At 31.8% G+C, this 22233-nt stretch overlaps 1 protein-coding gene across 7 annotated transcripts in view; it reads right to left on the bottom strand.

Moving 5' to 3' along the window:
* Nucleotides 1–437: 437 nt before the first annotated feature.
* The window catches only part of LOC145326327 (zinc transporter foi-like), a 63525-nt gene continuing 41729 nt past the window's right edge, over nt 438–22233 (bottom strand). Inside the window, exons 9-19 of one of the 7 annotated variants that reach the window (XR_013881853.1) lie at nt 15605–15682; nt 15262–15307; nt 11955–12020; nt 9737–9837; nt 9289–9378; nt 8854–8970; nt 8307–8422; nt 7632–7862; nt 5315–7506; nt 3925–4992; nt 438–743 (exon numbers count right to left, since the gene is read on the bottom strand). Coding sequence is in view for 1 of the 7 variants with exons in the window: in XM_080169621.1 (XP_080025747.1) it covers nt 7773–7862; nt 8307–8422; nt 8854–8970; nt 9289–9378; nt 9737–9837; nt 11955–12020; nt 15262–15307; nt 15605–15682 (704 nt within the window). In the remaining 6 variants the exon portion in view is untranslated. Of the gene's footprint in view, nt 744–3924; nt 7863–8306; nt 8423–8853; nt 8971–9288; nt 9379–9736; nt 9838–11954; nt 12021–15261; nt 15308–15604; nt 15683–22233 lie in introns of those variants that run through there. The other 6 variants (XR_013881854.1, XR_013881851.1, XR_013881849.1 and 3 more) reach the window with 6 other exon arrangements.

The raw sequence follows: 22233 nt of genomic DNA, 5'->3' as shown, positions 1-22233 counted from the left end.
AATCAACTTTAACTTATTTTCAATGAATTAACTATAGCTGAAGAATAGTTTTGTATCTTAAAAGTCAATTTAACCAATAAAAAAACATTAATTCTCAGAAGTAGTTCATATTGAACAAGTAAGTTGGATCATAAAGTTATATTTAAACTTTTTCAAAGCAGGCGATAATTATAGATTATGGAGTTTAATGGCCATTTCATTTCGGCTCTTTTCAACTTCCCTCTGGTGACGTCCCAAGTCCAACATGAAGATGCAAACCATTATGTGGTTTTATCTAAATAATCCCTCTTTCGACACATACTAGTTAACAATGGAGGAAAAAATTAATTTTTTTGCAGTAGGAGAAAAAAATAATTTTATGCAGAATACAAGAATATACATCTCTGAATACCAGCATAATTAAATCAACCGATTACGATGTGAAAAAGAAAATGAACTGTAAGTCGATGTTTATTTATTATTTATGCAATTTTTTTTACAGAAATACACCAAAAACACAAGTAATGTGTATCAAACTAAAAAAAATATTTATCACATATATGAGAGAGAAATTAAAGAAGCGGCACTACTACAAAATTAAGTACAAATAATACTATATTATATATATATTAAAGCAATTAAAAAAAAAGTAGCTGTACGAACAACATTTAGACTAATATACAAGGTTACCGTATAAAATGAAGCTAAATTAATGGGACCAACTTTACAGATTTTCAAATATTTTTAAGAATTCTTTTTAGGCACTATGTTATTGACAAGAAAAGGAAGGGGTTATTGTTGTAGAGATTTCTAATATCAAGGTACCAAGAAAAATTTAAGAAGTTACTGGCCTAGGAGATGTCATTAATAGGCACAACTGAAATATACAAAAATGTTACCGCAAAAACTAATGTCAGTTTTTTAATCGGCAAAACATTTCATGCTTTAAAAGTCTACAAATTCAAAAAAATGGCTTATTTACAGTCAAGGGGGGGGGAAGTTCTGACACTTTTGCGTAAACAGTGATTATAGGCTTTGTCTTTGGAGATAATGGATAGGTTATTTGGCAAAAAAGTTTCCTTTTGGGATGTAGTTTTCCTATTTTTAAAAAAATTTTGGATTCGGCCTCCAGGTTCCGGTACTCCAGGCCTCCAGGTGGATTCTGGACAGGTAAAAAAAAAAAATTCAAGATAGAACAAAACTTATTTAACAAAAGTTTGTACTTTATGGATGGTATGAACTAATTTGAAGAAATTTTTGAAATCAGGCTCCAGGTTCTGGTACTGCAGGCCTCCAGGTGGATCCTGGACAGGTAAAAATTGAAAATTTTTAATTTTAAAGTTAGAACAAAACTTATTTAACAAAAGTGGCTTCTTTATAGATGGTATTAACTAATCTGAAGAAAATTTTGAAATCAGGCTCCAGGTTCAGATGCTGCAGGCCTCCAGGTGGATCCTGGACATGTAAAAATTGAAAATTTTTACTTTAAAAGTTAGAACAAAACTTATTTAACAAAAGTGGCTTCTTTATGGATGGTATGAACTAATTTGAAGAAAATTTTGAAATCGGGCTCCAGGTTCAGGTACTGCAGGTCTCCAGGTGGATCCTGGACGGGTAAAAATTGATAATTTTTACTTTAAAAGTTAGAACAAAACTTATTTTTTAAAAAGTGGCTTCTTTATAGATGGTATTAACTAATCTGAAGAAAATTTTGATATCGGGCTCCAGGTTCAGGTGCTGCAGGCCTCCAGGTGGATCCTGGACAGGTAAAAGTAAAAAATTTTTACTTTAAAAGTTAAAACAAAACTTATTTTTACAAAAGTGGCTTCTTTATAGATGGTTTTAACTAATCTGAAGAAAATTTTGAAATCGAGCTCCAGGTTCAGGTACTGCAGGCCTCCAGGTGGATCCTGGACAGATAAACAGTAATTTTTTACTTTAAAAGTTAGAAAAAAACTTATTTAAAAAAAGTGGCTTCTTTATAGATGGTATGAACTATTTTGAAGAAAATTTTGAAATTGGGCTTCAGGTTCAGGTACTGCAGGCCTCCAGGTAGATCCTGGACATGTAGAAATTGAAATTCTTTCTTTAAAAGTTCGAACAAAACTTATTTAACAAAAGTGGCTTCTTTAAGGATAATAGGAAGTAATTTGAAGAAAATTTTGAAATCGGGCTCCAGGTTCAGGTACTGCAGGTCTCCAGGTGGATCCTGGACAGGTAAAAACTAAAATTTTTTTCTATTAAAGTTAGAACAAAACTTATTGAACAAAAGTTGATACTTTATGGATGGTATTAAATACTTTAAAGAAAAATGTGAAATTGGGCTCCAGGTTCAGGTACTGCAGGCCTCCAGGTAGATCCTGGACATGTAAAAATTGAATTTTTTCACTTTAAAAGTTAGATCAAAACTTATTTTACAAAAGTTGATACTTTATGGATGGTATTAACTAATTTGAAGAAAATTTTGAAATTTCAAAATTTTCTTAAATTACTTCCTACCATCTTTAAAGAAGCCACTTTTGTCAAATAAGTTTTGTTTTAACTTTTAAAGTAAAAATTTTTAATTTTTACCTGTCCAGGATCCACCTGGAGGCCTGCAGTACCTGAACCTGGCGCCCGATTTCAAAATTTTCTTCAAATTACTTCCTACCATCTATACAGAAGCCACTTTTGTTAAAAAAGTTTTGTTCTAACTTTTAAAGTAAATATTGAAATTTTTACCTGAACCTGGAGCCCGATTTCAAATTTTTTTTCAGATTAGTTAATACCATATATAAAGAAGCCACTTTTGTTAAATAAGTTTTGTTTTAACTTTTAAAGTAAAAATTTCAGTTTTTACCTGTCCAGGATCCACCTGAAGGCCTGCAGTACTTAAACCTGGAGCCCGATTTCAAAATTTTTCTTCAAATTAGTTAATACAATCTATAAAGAAGCCACTTTTGTCAAATAAGTTTTGTTCTAACTTTTAAAGTAAAAAAATTAAGTTTTTACCTGTCCAGGATCCACCTGGAGGCCTGCAGTACCTGAACCTGGAGCCCGATTTCAAATTTTTCTTCAAATTAGTTCAAACCATCTATAAAGAAGCCACTTTTGTTAAATAAGTTTTGTTCTAACTTTTAAAGTAAAAAAATTCAATTTTTACCTGTCCAGGATCCACCTGGAGGCCTGCAGTACCAGAACCTGGAGCCCGATTTCAAAAATTTCTTCAAATTAGATCATACCATCCATAAAGTAGCAACTTTTGTGAAATAAGTTTTGTTCTAACTTTTAAAGTAAAAATTTTCAATTTTTACCTGTCCAGGATCCACCTGGAGGCCTGCAGCACCTGAACCTGGAGTCTGATTTCAAAAATTTCTTCAAATTAGTTCATACCATCCATAAAGTACAAACTTTTGTTAAATAAGTTTTGTTCTATCTTGAATTTTCAATTTTTACCTGTCCAGAATCCACCTGGAGGCCTGGAGTACCAAAACCTGGAGGCCGAATCAAAAAATTTCTTCAAATTAGTTCATACCATCCATAAAGTACCAACTTTTGTTAAATAAGTTTTGTTCTAACTTTAAAATTAAAAATTTTCAATTTTTACCTGTCCAGGATCCACCTGGAGGCCTGCAGTACCAGAACCTGGAGCCCGATTTCAAAAATTTCTTCAAATTAGTTCATACCATCCATAAAGTACAAACTTTTGTTAAATAAGTTTTGTTCTATCTTGAATTTTTTTTTTTTTACCTGTCCAGAATCCACCTGGATGCCTGGAGTACCGGAACCTGGAGGCCGAATCCAAAATTTTTTTAAAATAGGAAAACTACATCCCAAAAGAAAACTTTTTTGCCAAATAACCTATCCATTATCTCTAAAGACAAAGCCTATAATCACTGTTTACGCAAAAGTGTCAGAACTTCCCCCCCCCTTAATACAGGTAAAATCTAACTTTTGGGTACTTACTAACTTGATTACGCGATCTACAACAATAACCACTTCCTTTCATGGATTTGTTTCAACAATTCACAAATTACAGAAAACAAATCTTTACGACTTAAAAAACGTTTTCATTATGAACATATGAAACAAGCATATTTAAATAGAGACCAGGCTACAAAATGTAAGCTGAAAAGTTGAATAAATATAGCTGCTTAACAAGAGTAATATAAACTGAAAAAATATTTAAAGAAATGATAGTTACGTTGAATTGTTTTATGACTAAAATTTGTGACCTTTGCAATGAAAAAAATAGAGCATTTTAAAAAAAAAATTAACTAAGGACATTAAAAAAACATCTTTAGGTACCTTGTAAAACAAATCACGGGGAAAACGAAAAATATTTTATCACATCGTATTATAGACATCTTCCCGCGGATAGAAATAAAAAGTTATAAGATGAATTCAAGTTTTTTTCAGCCCCGAGAGGCCGAAGGCTAGGGCTATCAAAACTGTTATTAATCTTATAGGTAAGTTTTTTGAATAATTCGTAGACAATTGTATATAATACGATACGATACAGAATTTTTCAGTATGGCTAAGAACTAATTCTAGTCCGGCAGATATTAGTCGGTTTCGAAGCCTAGAAAATATTATATCACAACTTTCACCAGAATTTCAATGAAATTCTCTTTTTTGTTCCCTACATAAAAAAAATGGATTGATTTGGTCTTAGTATGGAAGGTCTTTTTGTAACTTAAAAATTTACATCATTCACGCTCCTAGAGAAAACGATAGTAAAATTATACGTCTGCTTTGCTTCCTTTGCATTATTGAGTCCTAATTATTTCAGATTATTTGTAGACTGATATCGCTCTAGATTCTAATAATAAGCAAAAGTAGGCTATGCTGTTTGAACGTTTGTAACTTTTTAAGTTACCTAAAAATACCACAATACATAATACATATTTCCAACTTTGATCCCTACTATAAAATAAATATAGGTTTATAAATGTGTGCCAAGTATTTTGACTTTATGGACTTCTTAAAATTATAAAGATTAAGGTTTCTTAAATAAATCAGTAAGTGGTCTTGCTTACACAGATAAAAAGAGACAGGAGTAATGTGGAGATCTCGTAATTTCAACATATAATACAATGAGAAAGCTCCAAGATATAAATGTTTCTTATAAGCAGGTATAAGCTAAATTGAAATTAATATAAAAAACAAAATACTTTCTTATTTTCATTATCAAATTTTTCTAGGAGTCTTCTTAAAGAAACGCGTTTACATATTTTATTCAATTAAGCTTTTAATGCCGGTTTTATATGAAACTATACAATACATGAATTTTAAGCCTACTTGGATGTTTCTAAATTTACTACAAAACCAAGAATTACGAGATATCCACATTAACCCTGTTTCCTCTGCAAAAAAGTATCAAAAAATAAATAAAACTAACACAAATATTAAAAATCGGTGGGCACATATAAATTAGGATAAAATTAAAAATAGTTACTGGCCTACAAAAGAAGAATGTGTAGGATCTTCTATTGCTTAAAGGCAAGAAATATTGAATAAGGTAAAATTATTGTAGCAGTTTACTTGTAGAAAAAGTTTACTAGAAAAAAAGTTTTAAAGTTAACTGTAAAGCTTTTATGAGTGTGGTAAAGTATGAAAAATTAAATATTAGTTTCAACATATCAATAGTTTTCTATAACACACATAATACATATTTTAATATATCAAATATTAAAAAAAGAACTTCAATGAATTAAGCTTTAAGTGCAATATCAAAAGTTGAACAAAATGCTTTAATCTTACATGCAGTATTAAAGAATAAATTTTTAAATGAATCTAGGCTGCCATGTTCTTCATAATATCAGGCTTCACTGAGTAGTCAGCAGTTGTTTTAGAAATTCTACATGAAAAGCCTTAAATTTTTGTGTCCATGAAAATGAAAAATTCAATGAAAAACGACAAAGTCGGGAATACGAAGTAAGGTCCACATTCTACAGTTTAATAGGCTACCAACACCAAAATACCTGGCCGCACAAAAAAAGTTCGAACATAAAAACCGAAAAAAAATATATATGTAGGTATACTAACAGTTTATAAGGGACTGCTATTCAGCCAATTAATTATATTTGAAACTGCCAAAAATTAAATATTTTGTTGGAGTAAAACTTGTTTTTTGGTGTAACTGAAAAGGAAGTGGATAAGAAGGGGGGAGAAAAAAGGTAAGTGGGTAGGAAGGGGGAGAAAAAAGGGAAGGGGTTGAGTGGAAATTTTCACTTAGAATTGTTTGTCAGAATTACATTTCCCTGCAGTTTATATAAGACCAAGAGCTTAAGTCTGAATTTGTGCAACCTATAGGCATCTCAGATTGTTGTAAGTTTCTAAAGCTTAACGAACTTAGGTTATGCGACCAACTATTAAAAATTGAACAGCCTCTATATCAACCGAATAATTACAATTCTTCGTATTCACGACCTAATCTAAAAATACTGTTTATATAAAAAGTATTGAGTAACAAGTGATAACAATTTGGAAGACAAATCTACATTAGTAATAGTTGTCATACAAATAAAGCTTTATAAAAAGAAACTAGGACAGGTAGAAAATTTTAAAAACTTTTGATAGAACTGCAGAATTTATTTTTGTAAATGTTTCGTTTTGAGAAAATTATGAAAAGTAAAATTTTTAGCTGTAAAGTTCAATCAATGTTTTTTAAAAATCATTTCTGTATTTTGTTTTTAATTATTTTTACGTTAAAAGAAAGATTTATGTTGCATATTTCACCTCTGTTAATATTTTTGTTTTAAATGTAGTACAAGTATCTATTTTATGTTGCTAAATGTTCTTATTTATTTGTTTATTATTAGGGGCGTGCATAGATTGGAATAGAGTGTACTCAACTATTAACATATTCTAATAAATACTTTTTAGGGGATCTTTAAAATCCTCCAATATAAAAAAAATTTCTTACTTCAAGATGTAAGAAAAAAGACATTTTTAAGACAATATCAAACTTCACTACCAATCTAACAACATACTTGAAAAATTTCAACTGACTTTTTATAATATACATTAGAATAAAATGCTAAGTTTAAGTTTAGTAAAGATAATCTGAAAATCAATGTAAGGAAAGGAATAAGGTTTAGGAATAAAAAAATATTCGGATCAATATGAGCGTCAGGCCGTTTGACCGTAGCAGCCTTAATTGTAGTCTTACATAGACCTTGTTGTAATTTTGACAATTCCAGTGTTTCCTACATGGATAACCCCTTTCAATACAGTGTTTAACAGATTACAATCCCTGAAATGTAGATCACTATCAATATAAATTGTATTAACAATAGTTTAATAATAATTTGTATCAATATTATTCAGGTCATTTGTCTTCTTTTACAAAAAGTTGATTTAATGTTCAACGTTATAATTTGACAAAATTAGGAATTAAGACAAGTAATCTTAAAAGACAAGTTAAATGTAATTTTTTGTAATCTTTAAAAGCACAGCAATAGCAAGATAAAGAGCGTTAAAATCACCGTATTTTTGTTTTTCAGATTAATTGTTACAATTCCTTTTAACTTTTATGACTTAAAACTTAAAAGGGGACTATTCATGAACAAGAGTTATAGAATTATTATTTGGCAACTTCAAACAGAGTAAACACTTTTTTATCTTTATCAAGTTGCTTAACTTTTCAGATTTATCCATGTAAAGTCCACTTTAAATACAAAACGAATTCCATAGTGTGTATATATATATTTTTTCTTGTAAGAAAAGATCTGTGGTTCCAAATTTGTGTAAATTTGTTGGTTTCTGTAGGTATATTATAATAATTAGAGTTGACACATGTGTAAATTCAACTATATGCTGTCAACCAGCAGAATTTTGAAATCTTCTTCATAGAGAGCAATGATGGTCATAATACCAACACCAGTCGCCATGCCTGCCAACTGAAAATATTAAAGGATTATTTCTTAATCTTAATTCTTTTGATCTACTTTGTCTTAAATTTTTCATCCACAAAATGATGAGGTGTTACTTTAATTCTTACCTATAAGTTGGTCATTTTAGCGAATTTTCCGTAAAGTTGGGTGCAAGCTTCCAGTCCAATGCGCGTATGAAGAACAGAATTACCTAATAAGCGCATTGGACTGGAAACTTGCATCAAACTTTACGGAAAATGCGCGAAAAAAATTACTTCCTTCATTGTTTTTCAACGAAAAAAATAGTCAATTTTTTTTCTTTAAAAATAGTATTTAATATATATATTATTTAGAGTTTAAAGATCAAAAGATTCAAAACTAATATTTTAAGATACTCATTTATTTGTATTTTCCTTGACGGAATAATCCGAATTTAAAAAATACCATTTCTGATAAAAATTAATGATTTACCTGGAGAAGAACAGCAACGACGTGTCCTTCAGTCTGTTGTTCCTTGCTGAGTGGATGTGTGTGTCCAGAACTCAATTCTGGCATCATATCTACCAGCGCCACATACAGAAAAACACCTGCAATTGTAAATATTATAAAGACAAGTTATGTAAAGTGTCATCGTCCATAAGTAGCACAACCCATACAATTTTTTGGTAAATTCCAGGGATTGAATATCTAAATGTCTCGTCACAATAACGGATTCGGATCAGAGTATCTAAATGAAACTTAGCCAAAAGTCCAATATTTCCTAAATATTCCCAATATAAATCCCCTTATGTGTTACTCTTGGGCACCTTTTTTAAAAGCCAAGAGTAAATAGCTTAAGCATGTCAGTTTAATACATTAACTTCGTCCCGTTGGGAAGAAATTCAAATTGGTAAATATTTGATATTTTTACTGTATAAATAAATAGGGGAAAGAAAGAGAAACGGATGGGGAAAAGAAATTTAATTTGGTTATAAAATACATTCCTGTATTCAACAGTCAATAAAAATCAAGAATTAACCTGCAGTGCCTGCAAACATCCAGTTGGTAAAATGCTCGACATTGCCCAGGATGAGGCCAATGATCATTCCAATAAAGGCCAGCACGGTGGATACTACGTTGTAAAATACTGCTTTCTGGTTACAAAACAATAATTTCATTTTTTAAAAGGTTTTTTTACATCTTATTTTAAGTTTTAACTTGTAATATTTCAAACATGTTACCCACTAGGTAATAGACAAAAAAATCACAAGTTTCAAGTGCAAATATAAGGGATTTTTTTGATTTAAAAAAAAAAATTTTGTCTCTCATGATTAATTTTTTTTTTGGTGGGAAAGAGCAACAAGCGGGAAACGGTGGTTTGAGTTTGGTTTTAAAAGTGTCTTGTCCGCCTCCTTCCAACGGCAAAAATCTAATTTGGATCCATGATTGCAAATGAATTATTTGTAATGTTCCTTGAAAGACATTCCAGTCTTGAGTAGCATAGCAAAGTCCCCAATTTCGTGGGGCAACTCGTGACACAATACTGCAATACTGGTGGAAATACCTACAAAATATTAATATTTTTGATAATGTATTTTATATCAGAGATTCCACTAGTAACCAAAGTTTTACAACCACTTAATATTTTTTGTTTGATCGAAAACTTAAAGTGATTTTAGTGTATTTCGTTTAGTTAATTCCAAACTAGTAGGTAGTTTCCAAACTTTTCAACCAATATTTTTCAACAGCAGAAGAGGTTGTTTTGTGTCTCATCATAATGCATGTAAATCAATTTACCATCTATTGTCTTATCTTCAAAGTTCCCTGGGTATACTCTAAAAAACACCCGAGCATAAAGATTTATCTTAAAAAAAGGCCGTTGTAAAAAACGACATCGTGAAAAATTGTCAAAACTGTCTTACCTGACCACATGCCGTCGGCAAAGGCTGCCCCGATGGCGAGACCATCCGCCAGGTTGTGGATACCATCACCAAATATCACCATCCACGCCACACTGGATATACTAAACAATAAGAGTAACATTAAATTCCGAGTTCATAGATGAGTGGTTAGAGAAATCGCCAAGAGTTCAGTAGTTTAATTCTACTAAAATATTCACTAAGATTTGATATTTTAATTTCATATTATGCATTATTATTAGAGATTTTATCTATTAATATACATAGTAGTAGCTAGGACACCTGTTATGCGGTAGCAAACGGTTAGGTAATTTCAAGTAAACTCCAATTAGAAATACAAATCCGAAAGGGATAGATGATATCCAAGATGTCAAATAAAGGGAGAGAGGAGACGTTAGACATTCGGTTGGTTTCAATTTTTCAACTAATAATTGTAATGTACAGCTCATGATGGGTAAATTTGTTAGTCTTCATTGAGTATTTACAACAATTTTAATTCATAATACATTATAATAGATAATAATTGTACCTGTCTGGAGCTGAATGAATATGAGAGTGTGCATGACTGTAGCCATGGTGGACATAATAATAATAATAATTGTGCATGTCTGGAGCTGAATGAATATAAGGGTGTGCATGACTATGGCCATGGTGGACATAATAATAATAATAATAATAATTGTACCTGTCTGGAGCTGAATGAATATGAAAGTGTGCATGGCTGTGGCCAGGGTGGACATAATAATAATAATAATTGTACCTGCCTGGAGCTGAATGAATATGGGAGTGTGCATGACTGTGGCCATAGTAGACATAATAATTGTACCTGTCTGGAGCTGAATGAATATGAGAGTGTGCATGACTGTAGCCATGGTGGACATAATAATAATAATAATTGTACCTGTCTGGAGCTGAATGAATATGAGAGTGTGCATGACTGTGGCCATGGTGGACATAATAATAATAATTGTACCTGTCTGGAGCTGAATGAATATAAGGGTGGGCATGACTATGGCCATGGTGGACATAATAATAATAATTGTACCTGTCTGGAGCTGAATGAATATAAGGGTGTGCATGACTATGGCCATGGTGGACATAATAATAATAATTGTACCTGTCTGGAGCTGAATGAATATGAAAGTGTGCATGGCTGTGGCCATGGTGGACATAATAATAATAATAATTGTACCTATCTGGAGCTGAATGAATATGGGAGTGTGCATGACTGTGGCCATAGTAGTCATAATAATTGTACCTGTCTGGAGCTGAATGAATATTAGATTGTGCATGACTGTGGCCATGGTGGAACTAATAATAATAATAATAATAATAATTGTACCTGTCTGGAGCTGAATGAATATGAAAGTGTGCATGGCTGTGGCCATGGTGGACATAATAATAATAATTGTACCTGCCTGGAGCTGAATGAATATGGGAGTGTGCATGGCTGTGGCCATAGTAGACATAATAATAATTGTTCCTGTCTGGAGCTGAATGAATATGAGAGTGTGCATGACTGTAGCCATGGTGGACATAATAATAATTGTACCTGTCTGGAGCTGAATGAATATGAGAGTGTGCATGACTGTAGCCATGGTGGACATAATAATAATAATAATAATTGTACCTATCTGGAGCTGAATGAATATGGGAGTGTGCATGGCTGTAGCCATGGTGGACATAATAATAATAATTGTACCTGTCTGGAGCTGAATGAATATGAGAGTGTGCATGACTGTAACCATGGTGGACATAATAATAATTGTACCTGTCTGGAGCTGAATAAATATGATAGTGTACATGACTGGCCATGGTGGACATAAAAATATTAATAATAATTGTACCTATCTGGAGCTGAATGAATATGGGAGTGTGCATGACTGTAGCCATGGTGGACATAATAATAATTGTACCTGTCTGGAGCTGAATGAATATGGGAGTGTGCATGACTGTGGCCATAGTGGATATAATAATTGTACCTGTCTGGAGCTGAATAAATATGAGAGTGTGCATGACTGTAGCCATGGTGGACATAATAATAATAATTGTACCTATCCGGAGCTGAATGAATATGGGAGTGTGCATGACTGTAGCCATGGTGGACATAATAATAATAATAATAATAATAATTGTACCTGTCTGGAGCTGAATGAATATGAGAGTGTGCATGACTGCACTGTGACCATGGTGGACATAATAATAATAATAATAATTGTACCTGTCTGGAGCTGAATGAATATGAGAGTGTGCATGACTGTGGCCATGGTGGACAACTTCATGATGGCTGAAAATAAATAACAAGATTAGTTTCTATGAAAGCTCAGGCTCTTAAAGGGATAGTTCTACGAAGTGTATTTAAAGAGTTAAGGTACTTAGAGTAGTGAACTTTTATATGTCTTAGTAGAATATATTATGCATTGGATAGATATGATTATATGTTAAAGAATTTTTAACATTGACCAGACCAAACTTTTTTTATGTGACAATATCTAAAAAATTAAAGTGATTTACCACATAAATTACATGAGAATGGTCTATTTTTTTCCAAATATGTATAGCCAAAACACCAATATCAAAGAATCTTTTTCCACATATTTCACAAGAGTTATAAAAAAAATGAACAGGGGTTCTCTTTGGGACAAGTTACTTAAAAAACATAAAAAATAACGTCCGGTTCTTTATAGAACAGGTTTTCTATAGATTCTTTTAAAAAAATAAAGAAAACCGTCCGGTTTCCTTACAATATACACATTATCTCACGCGGAAATACCAACTAACCATACAACATATAAATATATATATATATAAAGACCATTCTCCTGTAATTTATGTTGCAAATCACTAACTTTTTTAGATATTGTCAAATAAAAAAAGTTCGGTCAGGTCAATGTTAAAATTCTTTATCACAATCATATCTATCCAATGCCTAATATATTCTACTAAGACATATAAAAATATCACTAATCTAAGTACTATATTGAATATTTTATTGGTCATTCTTTGTTGTTATGTGTACTTTGTTGTATAAAAAGTTTGAAGTTCTTTTAACTAGTAAATGCTATCTAAAGTTGTATTTATGACAAAAAAGTTTTTGCCATATATAACATGCAACAAAGTTAAAAAAAAATGAAAAACTAATTTTTTAAGGAAAATCCCTGGTCAAAACTTTTAATTTTAATCAATAACTTTATATTATGCACTACTACGTTATTTAAAATAGAAAAAACTTACAGTTCACTATTTTTTTTAAAATGCACTTCGTGAAACTATCCCTTTTAACAAGAAGGGACCTGGCATCAGACGAATCAAAAGACAGACAGACAGACAGACAGACAGACAGACAGACCTCGACGAGTTATTATTTGATATTTTATGCATCCAAGTTTTGTTTGATCATTAGGTAATAAAATAATAAATTTAAAAAATAAAAAATGGTCCAAACGTTAATCTCTAAAAATGTGTAATGATGTAATTTTTAATTTACATTAAAAAATGTAATTTTCTAAAGCAATGAAATGCATCGAAAAACTTTACCATTTGACGCAATTTTTGTTTGGTAGCACAGCTACTCAATAAAGTGAGATGTTAACATTGACGCATTGGCTTGGCAGTTTATCTGTCTTTTTTGCCAGATTTTTATAAACTCAAAATTTAATCTATGAAACAATTTAATACTGAAATCGAATGATAAAAGAAAAATGATTATTTTATCACTCGGCATGGAACTAATACAATAAAATGCTAGATGTTTATACAAAATAACTCAACTTTTTATATAAAAATGTAAAACCTAATTTCCTTTTTATTATCTTAAAAATTCAAAAAACTGTGTTACTTAAATATAAAACCATTTTCAGTAATTCTTATCATTTAATTTTTTACAGTATAATGGTTGAGCAATAGCAAATGCTTTTATTTTACAAATGCTACTTCTCTAAAATATAAATTGGTAGTATTGCATAAAGGTGTATTGTTGCATGGTAGTCTAATCAACACTTGTTGACAGTTCTATCAGGAACAATAACTTTAATATTAGATCTAATGTATCTATGGAAAATTGTCAATAATAATTAAATTTTTAATTTATATATATTGGCGGTTTCCCTCAAAGTACCTTATCGAACACAGATCTTCCCACTATTTTAAATTGAAGGGGTAGATTTTCGAATCTCGATCGCTTTTTTGCTTAAGGTTATGTTAGGTTAGGTTATGTTGGGTTCTTGGTAGCCACGGAGAGTTAGGGCCCCATGCAAGAATTTGTATAAAAGCACCAAAATTCAGTCTCAAAACAACAACTTTTGATTTGTTTTTAGTTTTAATGAGTTCTAAAATTATTAAGCACCTTGAAAATGTTCTATCCATGAACATTTTATCCTTTATTTGTACGCAATTTTTATAATCTTAATGTATGATATCATTAGATTAGCAAAGGTGTGACTAAAAAATCAATCATATTTGAATGCTAAAAAGTACAAATACATAACTTTAAAATCATACGAGCGGCATCGCCCCTAATATCTTAAGGCTCGGTATTTAAAAAAAAGGAGAATGGACTAAAACCAAAAACTTAAAAAAAATATCAAAATGAAATGGCCTAAAACATAAATGGCCTAGGACATATGTAAAGCTTCCATATAATAGAGAACTCATTCGGGTCCGTAGTTATCAAAATCTAAAGCTACAGACAAATTAAACTTACTATCAGCCAAGACCCTCTTTTAGTTGGGTGGGGGGGGGGGGGGGGGAGAGGATAATTTTTCCATTCGTGGTTTCTAATCAGGTTACCTTTTCTAAAATAATCATAAACCTTATCTGGGTCTTTAAGAAGTTTATATAAAGAGAACCATATCGGCCTATCCTGCGCTACACAGACAGAAGATACACACAAAGACAGGCAGACATCGTGCTTCTTTTATATAAGAATATCTTACTTTGTTGTTACTTTAAATATCCACTTGACTTTGAGTAACAGTAATTTTAGTTAAAATGACAAAAAAATTCTAAAATTATTAAATTGGCCAACCCTCTCGACTATTAAATGACTTTCTTAATAAAATAATAACATTTATTTAAAAAGGAATTGCATTAAAATGATGGACAAAATTGAAACAGATACTAAGAAACAAATTAAGTACCAAAAACAATATCCGCTAACCACTGAACCGATTGAGTTTTCTTTTTAGATGAGGTTAGATCCTTGACTGGAATTTTCACAATTAAATTAATGTCTTGTAATGATTTTATGCTATCTAACTGATTCTAAAGTCTTGAATTTATTTTTTAATAATCTATTTTGAATTATCTTTTAGAATCCTCGTACCGTTCAAGATTGCAATCAATTTATGGGTAAAGAAGTCATTTATTGCAATTTACAGAATGATTTGGCATGTCTTCTTAATAAGTTACATTTAGTGCTAACAAAGCTGTATTTCATGTCTTCAAAAAGGATACGAAAACAATTATGATTTCAAAAATAAATGACGATTCCTAGTACAAAGTGAGTCTGTTTGAATTGTAAATCTTACCTTATAATAACAGTATCTTGTTCACTTCTTGGAAATCCTTTGCTTCCTAAAAAATAAACATTCTTATTTAGGTACTTTCATTCCAAGAGAGCACAGGACTAAAACTATTTTTGGGGAGGTTACCAACACCCTCCCAAAAGATATCAGCCCTACAATTATTAGTTATTTTTTTTTAACCCCGAGGGACCAACAAAAGTGGTACTAATGTTATGATTTTAGTTCATTATTCGTGGAAAATTTGTCTACAATATAATGCGATACATTATTTTCAATAAGGCTGAAAATCGGTCCTAATCCAGGGGATATCAATCGGTTTCGAAGCTTTACTGGAAAAAAAACTTACCAACAGAATAATTTCTATTGAGTACAGAATCAGAAACAGCGGGAAGTAGAGCTTTTTCACAACCAGGGTCAAGATTACCTGAAAATATGAAGTAACATCAATTGTGTGTTACATAATATCTCCGAATCAAATGCTAAACAAAATTTAAGCATGTTAGAATAATCCTATTTATTAAAACCGTACACAATGATTTCTGTAACATTTAGGTATATTCAGCCCTTCTATCTTCAGCATGTTAATTTAAATTTTTAACATAAAATATCGTCTCATTTAATTAGTATTTGTAAAAGTGAATACAGGACGATAAGGAATAATATTATAACTGCAACAAGTTCGTTTGTAAAATAATAATCGTAAAAACTTGAAGAGATTTATTTATAGAAGTAGGTAGGTATATGATTTGCTTAATGGTTTTTATTTGTAATTTCATGTTTTCCATCCATCACTTACTTAAAGACTGTGCCATCATTTCTCCCTTAATATCAGCAGTTCAAAATGGACTATGTCGCCAAAATCAGAAAGGCATGATGTAAAAATTGTACGTTAATATTTCGAAATTTTAGAGAGGAAGGACATTGAAACGTGAATTACACTAGTACCCAAAGTTTTATAACCAATTTCTCTTATTCTTTACCTCGAAAACTTTGGGTTCCTTTTACAGCTTTTTATTGGTCAATGTTTTAGTGTTCAATCTTTTTATCCATACAAAAGTGGAAATTTTGTTTAACTGTATTGGGAATTATTACTTCTTTATCGTCCATTGTCTTATTCTTTGTAATCCCCAAATATCATGGACCATTTTGGTGCATAAATATTTTGCGCTTACATGATTGTTGTTAATAAAATATAAATGTTATTTTACGTCTTTTATACTCATTGATTTCCAATAAAATGTTCCGCGATTTCAATAAACTGTTTTTTATTCGGCCGTGAAAGGACACCAGTTTCATGTTGTGTCCCCAACATTAAATAGATTTGTTCTATTTTTATTTTACTTCTTGGAAACTTTATATTTATACTAGCGGCTACGCCCCCTAGAGGCCTCTAGGGGCACTTGAGGAGGGGGAAGTCGAATTTGATAACCCAATTTCTTATTTTAGATTCTAAAAGAAAAAGTAAAAAAAATATTTTGGGGGGTGGAAATTTTTTTTATGGGGGGGGAGGGTGCCCCCCTCATAATTTTGAATTTTAGTCAAAAAATGTAAAAAAAAAATTTTTTTGGGGGGGTTGGGGGTGTCCCATCCCCCAAGAAAATAGTTATAAACCTTCCCAGGACTTATGAGAAGCTACCCTGTTACCTGCGGTTTCGCCCCTTGAAGCCTCTATGAGAGCTACATTTGCATTGTAAAGGACAATTATGTCAGTCCATTAGTCAGTGAGATCCTTCGGTACAGACAGTTTTACATCCTGTTACTTTTACACAATTATAAGAAAGATAAGAAAGGGAAAAAAGGCATTAGCCCTAAACTTTTACTAATATTCCTAAATGGAAGCTTTAGGAAAAAGTATAAAGTTACTAAGGTTCATTGACAACACTTATGTCTTTTATTAAGTAATGATTAAATAATACTTGATTATGATACTTATTAATGTCATGAAAATGTTCAAGTAACTATACAGACAAAAACAAAGGCAATAAACTTTAGTTTTTTTACTAAGAAAAAAGTTATTTTAGTATTTCATTGACGCATAAAGAGAGACAGACAATTTATAATACAAAATAAAACGATGTCTTTCCGTCAGTCTGTCTGAATTTAAGATCTTGGTAGCCGCTGAACTGATTAGGATCTACTCTTAAGGGTATATAAATACTGGCCCTGAAGTGGTTTACTATAATGCTAGTGGGTGTAATAACCCCACCAACCAAAAATTAAAAAAACTTAACCCATCCCCGTTTAAAAAAAAAAACAACCACTATGGCTAAATATGTGTGTAAAAATCTGCGTTTAATTTGGTATGTTCAACATTTGGTACAGAAGGGTTGTAAATTTATGAAACCGATATTGTCTCCAAACCCATACTAAAAACATACACACTCCTTTGCTTCCCATAATTTTACATATAGATTTTTAAAGGGGGGGGGGGGGGAGGGGTTGTTATATTTAGTTAATATTGTCGTTCTACTACTCTTTTAACGCATTAAACTCACACCTTTGCGGAATTTTAGCACAACCCACCTACCCCTTTTTTTATTTATTAAAGTATAAGCTCTTTAAAAATCCCTAAAAACTTTCTAGTGTTTTTTTCCAGTAATTTTCCAAGTGCAATAATAATGCCTAACTATGCTGTATATTTATGAAGTAATGGAAAATAATTAAGTTTCTAAGCTTCCTTTTCATAAGTCATGAAATAAAAAGATTCTTACTGTCTTCGAAGAAAGGATCAAACTTTCTTCATAACAAAGAAAACAAATACTTTAATAAATTGAATGAAAAATTTTCAAAATATATTCAACAATTTATAATAATAGACAAATACGCTATGTGGGAACAAGTGATATGAGCAGTCATGCAAGATAATAATTTATTTCTCGCATCGTATTATAAACAGCTTTCCGCGAATATTAAAACTGGTTTGAATCTTTTGATTGTACATTTTATATTCATAGAAAACTGAATATAAAACGATACTAGACATAATTTTTTCGTATGCATGAGAACCGGTTCTTATCCACTGGATATCAATCGGTTTTGAAGGAACATTTTTATTGTTGTTGAAAACGAAACCATCTAACACTTACTTTGTCCGCCCGTTCATAACGTAAAAAGGTAGGTATTATATGAGGCTTTAAACATTTCTTGTGAATATTCTCCTGACAAAAAAAACTTATACTCTATACTTTCCTATGTCTGTCTGTAGTTTAACTAACATTCAATCAAGAGCTTTGGGTGGTGGGGAACTTTTTCGTATGTTAGCAAATTGCTTTCTGCTCTTAAATATGTAGTAAATTGGTTGTGTTTATATATCCGACGCTATTGGCTGTTATTTAAAGACCCAGTTGAAAGTCGACGCAGGGTCCCCACCCTGTGGGTAGAGTTACATATAGATCGTGTCCCCTATTCTTTTACTTTAATGATGTCATAAATAAAGTTAGAATTAACATAGCAATTTGATGAACTTTAAACGTAAACAAAGTATTTCCATTACTTTTTTTTGTAGAATAACTATTCTAGCACATGGTAACCTCGTGGAGTAGCTGCTGATGTTTCATGACGTCAGTAAATAATAACAACCCAGCTCATAATAATAAATCATGGCTGCCGTCCCATAAAGTTTCTACCCATGGTTCCCTAATTGTAAAATTAAATTTAAGTGTTAAAAATTTATCCATTTTGCCGAGAGTATTATTAAAGAAATTGTTAGTTAGTTTGTTTAGTATTAGGTTAAGCCCCGCAGGGTTAGGTCTCTGTAAGTATAGAGATATCAGTGCTTGAGAGGCAATTGGAGGGAAAGCCCCGAACATAATTAGTTAAAGAGAAAGGATTTTCAGGAAATGTATTCATAAATCACATTTCTCCATTACGAGTTGTAAGTGCATAGTATTAGTCTAGTTACAAAAAAAGAAGTAAGAACAACAACAACCATATGTTGTAACTTGTAAAGCTTATAAACAAAAGGGATAGTTTCACGAAGTGCATTAAAAAAAAATAGTGAACTTTAAGTTTTTTCTATTTTAAATAACGTAGTAGTGCATAATATAAAGTTATTGATTAAAATTAAGAGATTTTACCAGGGATTTTCCTTAAAAAATGAGTTTTTCATTTTTATTTTCAACTTCGTTGCGTGTTATATATGGCAAAAACTTTTTTGTCATAAATACAACTTTAGATAGCTTTTACTAGTTAATAGAACTTTAAACTTTTTATACAACAAAATACACATAACAACAAAGAATGACCAATAAAATATTCAGTATGGTACTTAGAGTAGTGATCTTTTTATATGTCTTAGTAGAATATATTAGGCATTTGATAGATATGATTGTGATAAAGAATTTTAACATTGACCTGACCAAACTTTTTTTATTTGACAACATCTAAAAGAGTTAGTGATTTGCAACATAAATTACATGAGAATGGTCTTTTTATATATATATATGTTGTATGGTTAGTTGGTATTTCCGCGTGTGATAATATGTATATTGTAAGTAAACCGGACGGTTTTCTTTAATTTTTAAAAAAGAATCTATAGAAAACCTGTCCTATAGTGAACCGAACGTTATTTTTTATGTTTTTTAAGTAACTTGTCCCAAGGGGAACCCCTGTTCAATTTTTTTATAACTCTTGTGAAATATGTGGAAAAGTATAGTTCAGTTTTAAGTTTTGGCTTAAAAGTAGAAACATCATTTACTCTTTATTGCTCTGTAAAAGTTAAGAGCACATTTAAGAGAACATTTAAGAGAACATTTAAGAGAACATTTATTTAGTTAGTCAGTTGATATTGAGAGTCCTAACACAGAACATTATCTGGTTTGGGTTCGAGTCTTTATTAAGACCAATACAGCTATTTACAGACATCCTACTACTTTAGCTAGTTTGCATAGGCAAATATTCTACCCCTTCAAAGTGCATAGTTAATTAATACATTGTATTAATTAAACAGTCAGTCATCCTGTTGCTTGGTGTCCTGATAATTAGACAGACAGCCATCCTGCTACTTCAGAGTTATATAGCTAATTAATACCTTTGTATTAATTAGACAGACAGCCATCCTGCTACTTCAGAGTTATATAGCTAATTAATACCTTTGTATTAATTAGACAGACAGCCATCCTGCTACTTCAGAGTTATACAGCTAATTAATACCTTTGTATTAATTAGACAGACAGCCATCCTGCTACTTCAGAGTTATACAGCTAATTAATACTTTTGTATTAATTAGACAGACAGTCATCCTGCTACTTTGGTGTTTTCACACACAAATAGACATCCCGCTACTTCAGAACTTTCCAGCTTAATCAATCAGTAGTTTTAAATCATTCTAATATATTTAACCATTTCTAAATAAAGTATATATATCTAATCTTATTTACTCAAAAACTGCATTTAATCCAATATAATAAATACTTAAAAAACTGTTTGTATTTTGAATTAAATATTGAATCTACTCTATCATTAACTTATGCAAGTCTGTCTATTTCACATTTGGCGCAGTCTTATTGTGCTACGTGTTATTTAGACCTGCTGCTGAGTTAAGGGTGGGGGAAGTGGTGTTTAATTTGAATTCAATCACTTTTTGAGATTTTTTTTATCTCAGATTTTTCACAGTTTTGTTTTATTTTTTTATATTTCTAACTTGATTTATATTTTAGGTTTCTGTGGAATTTCATTCTTTAACTCTTCTGATCTAAATTTCACGGCGAATCTAGTTCTAGTGCTCGGATATGGCTGATGGAGAAAAAGGAGAGCGGGGTAAAAATGAAGGCAAGCGTGGACGGCCGCCTAAGCGTCCTAGGGAGACTGACAGTCAGGATGATGATGGAACTCCCGAAAATTGGGAGGAGGATGATGCTGTGGCTGAGGATGTTGGTGCAGGTGCTAATGCAGAAGTGGAGTCGGCTCTGGGTGCTGTGGAGAATGATGCTGTGCCTGAAAGTATAAAGAAATATGTTAGGGCAATGATAAAAGAGCATACGTCTGTTAAGAGCCGAGTGGATCGGTTAACCGCGGCGAATAAACGGCTGGAGAATAAGGTGAAAGAGTTCAAAAGTTCAGATGAGCATAAGAAATTAGGTTATGATGTTGATTTGGCTACTATCAAGAAAAAGGTGGCTCAATTGCCACCAGATGGCGACATTGGTGGATTCTTGTATGAGACAAGTTTGGGGGCTAGTGTGGCTACAGCTAAATCGATGGGGGATGATTCATTTAATGCATCTTTTATTAATCGATTGAGTGTGGAGGCTAAATTGGATTCTACTAGTTTCGAGGCTAAGAGGGTAGAGAGTGCTCCTGGACATTTGAAATTTTCGCAGATAGATTTTTTGGGTCCAGCTGGTAATGGTAATTGGATGAATGTACGTGAGAGTTGTTTGACCGAGTATGAGAATCAGTTATTGGATATATTTCCTTTAATCGAGGAAAGGGCTGAAGTGCTTAAGGCTTACAAAAAGGTGGCTGGTGGCAGTGTCAGTCAGCAGACTGTAGAGGGACAGTTTAAGGAGTTTTGTCTGGTAAGGGGTGTCAAGTGGGACAGTGATTTTGTGCGGGACGCTCCATTTTGGGATGGAAATATTGATTTTGAGGATTATTTTTTGTCCTTGTGGAGGGTTGCTCGGTTCGCAAAATTGGAGGATCCCATGCTTTTCAAGGATGTGTTGTACAATAGGATTTTTGAGTGCAAGGGAAAGAAAATGGGGAGGCTTATTACTCCGGAGGCTAATGCCTCCCTGAGTGCTTTAGGTTATTACCTGTTGATAAGGAGGTTGGTGATACCGTTTGCAGATACAGAATCAGCTACTGAATTCTTCTACGCCCTGAAACAAAAGAGTGGTCAGAATGTGGATGTGTTCTTTAATGAGAAATTACGGTTGTTTAGACTTATGCATCCTGGTCATATTTCTAAACAATCTTGGCGTGATTTTTATAACAATGTGGCGAAGAATTTAATGTTTACAGATTTAGCTAGAG

The sequence above is a fragment of the Acartia tonsa genome, chromosome 8 (genome assembly GCF_053477335.1).
Source record: "Acartia tonsa isolate MP-2025a chromosome 8, ASM5347733v1, whole genome shotgun sequence".
Lineage (NCBI taxonomy): Eukaryota > Metazoa > Arthropoda > Copepoda > Calanoida > Acartiidae > Acartia > Acartia tonsa.
The sequence above is the reverse complement of the archived record's forward strand: the minus strand, read 5'-3'. Positions and strand labels throughout refer to the sequence as shown.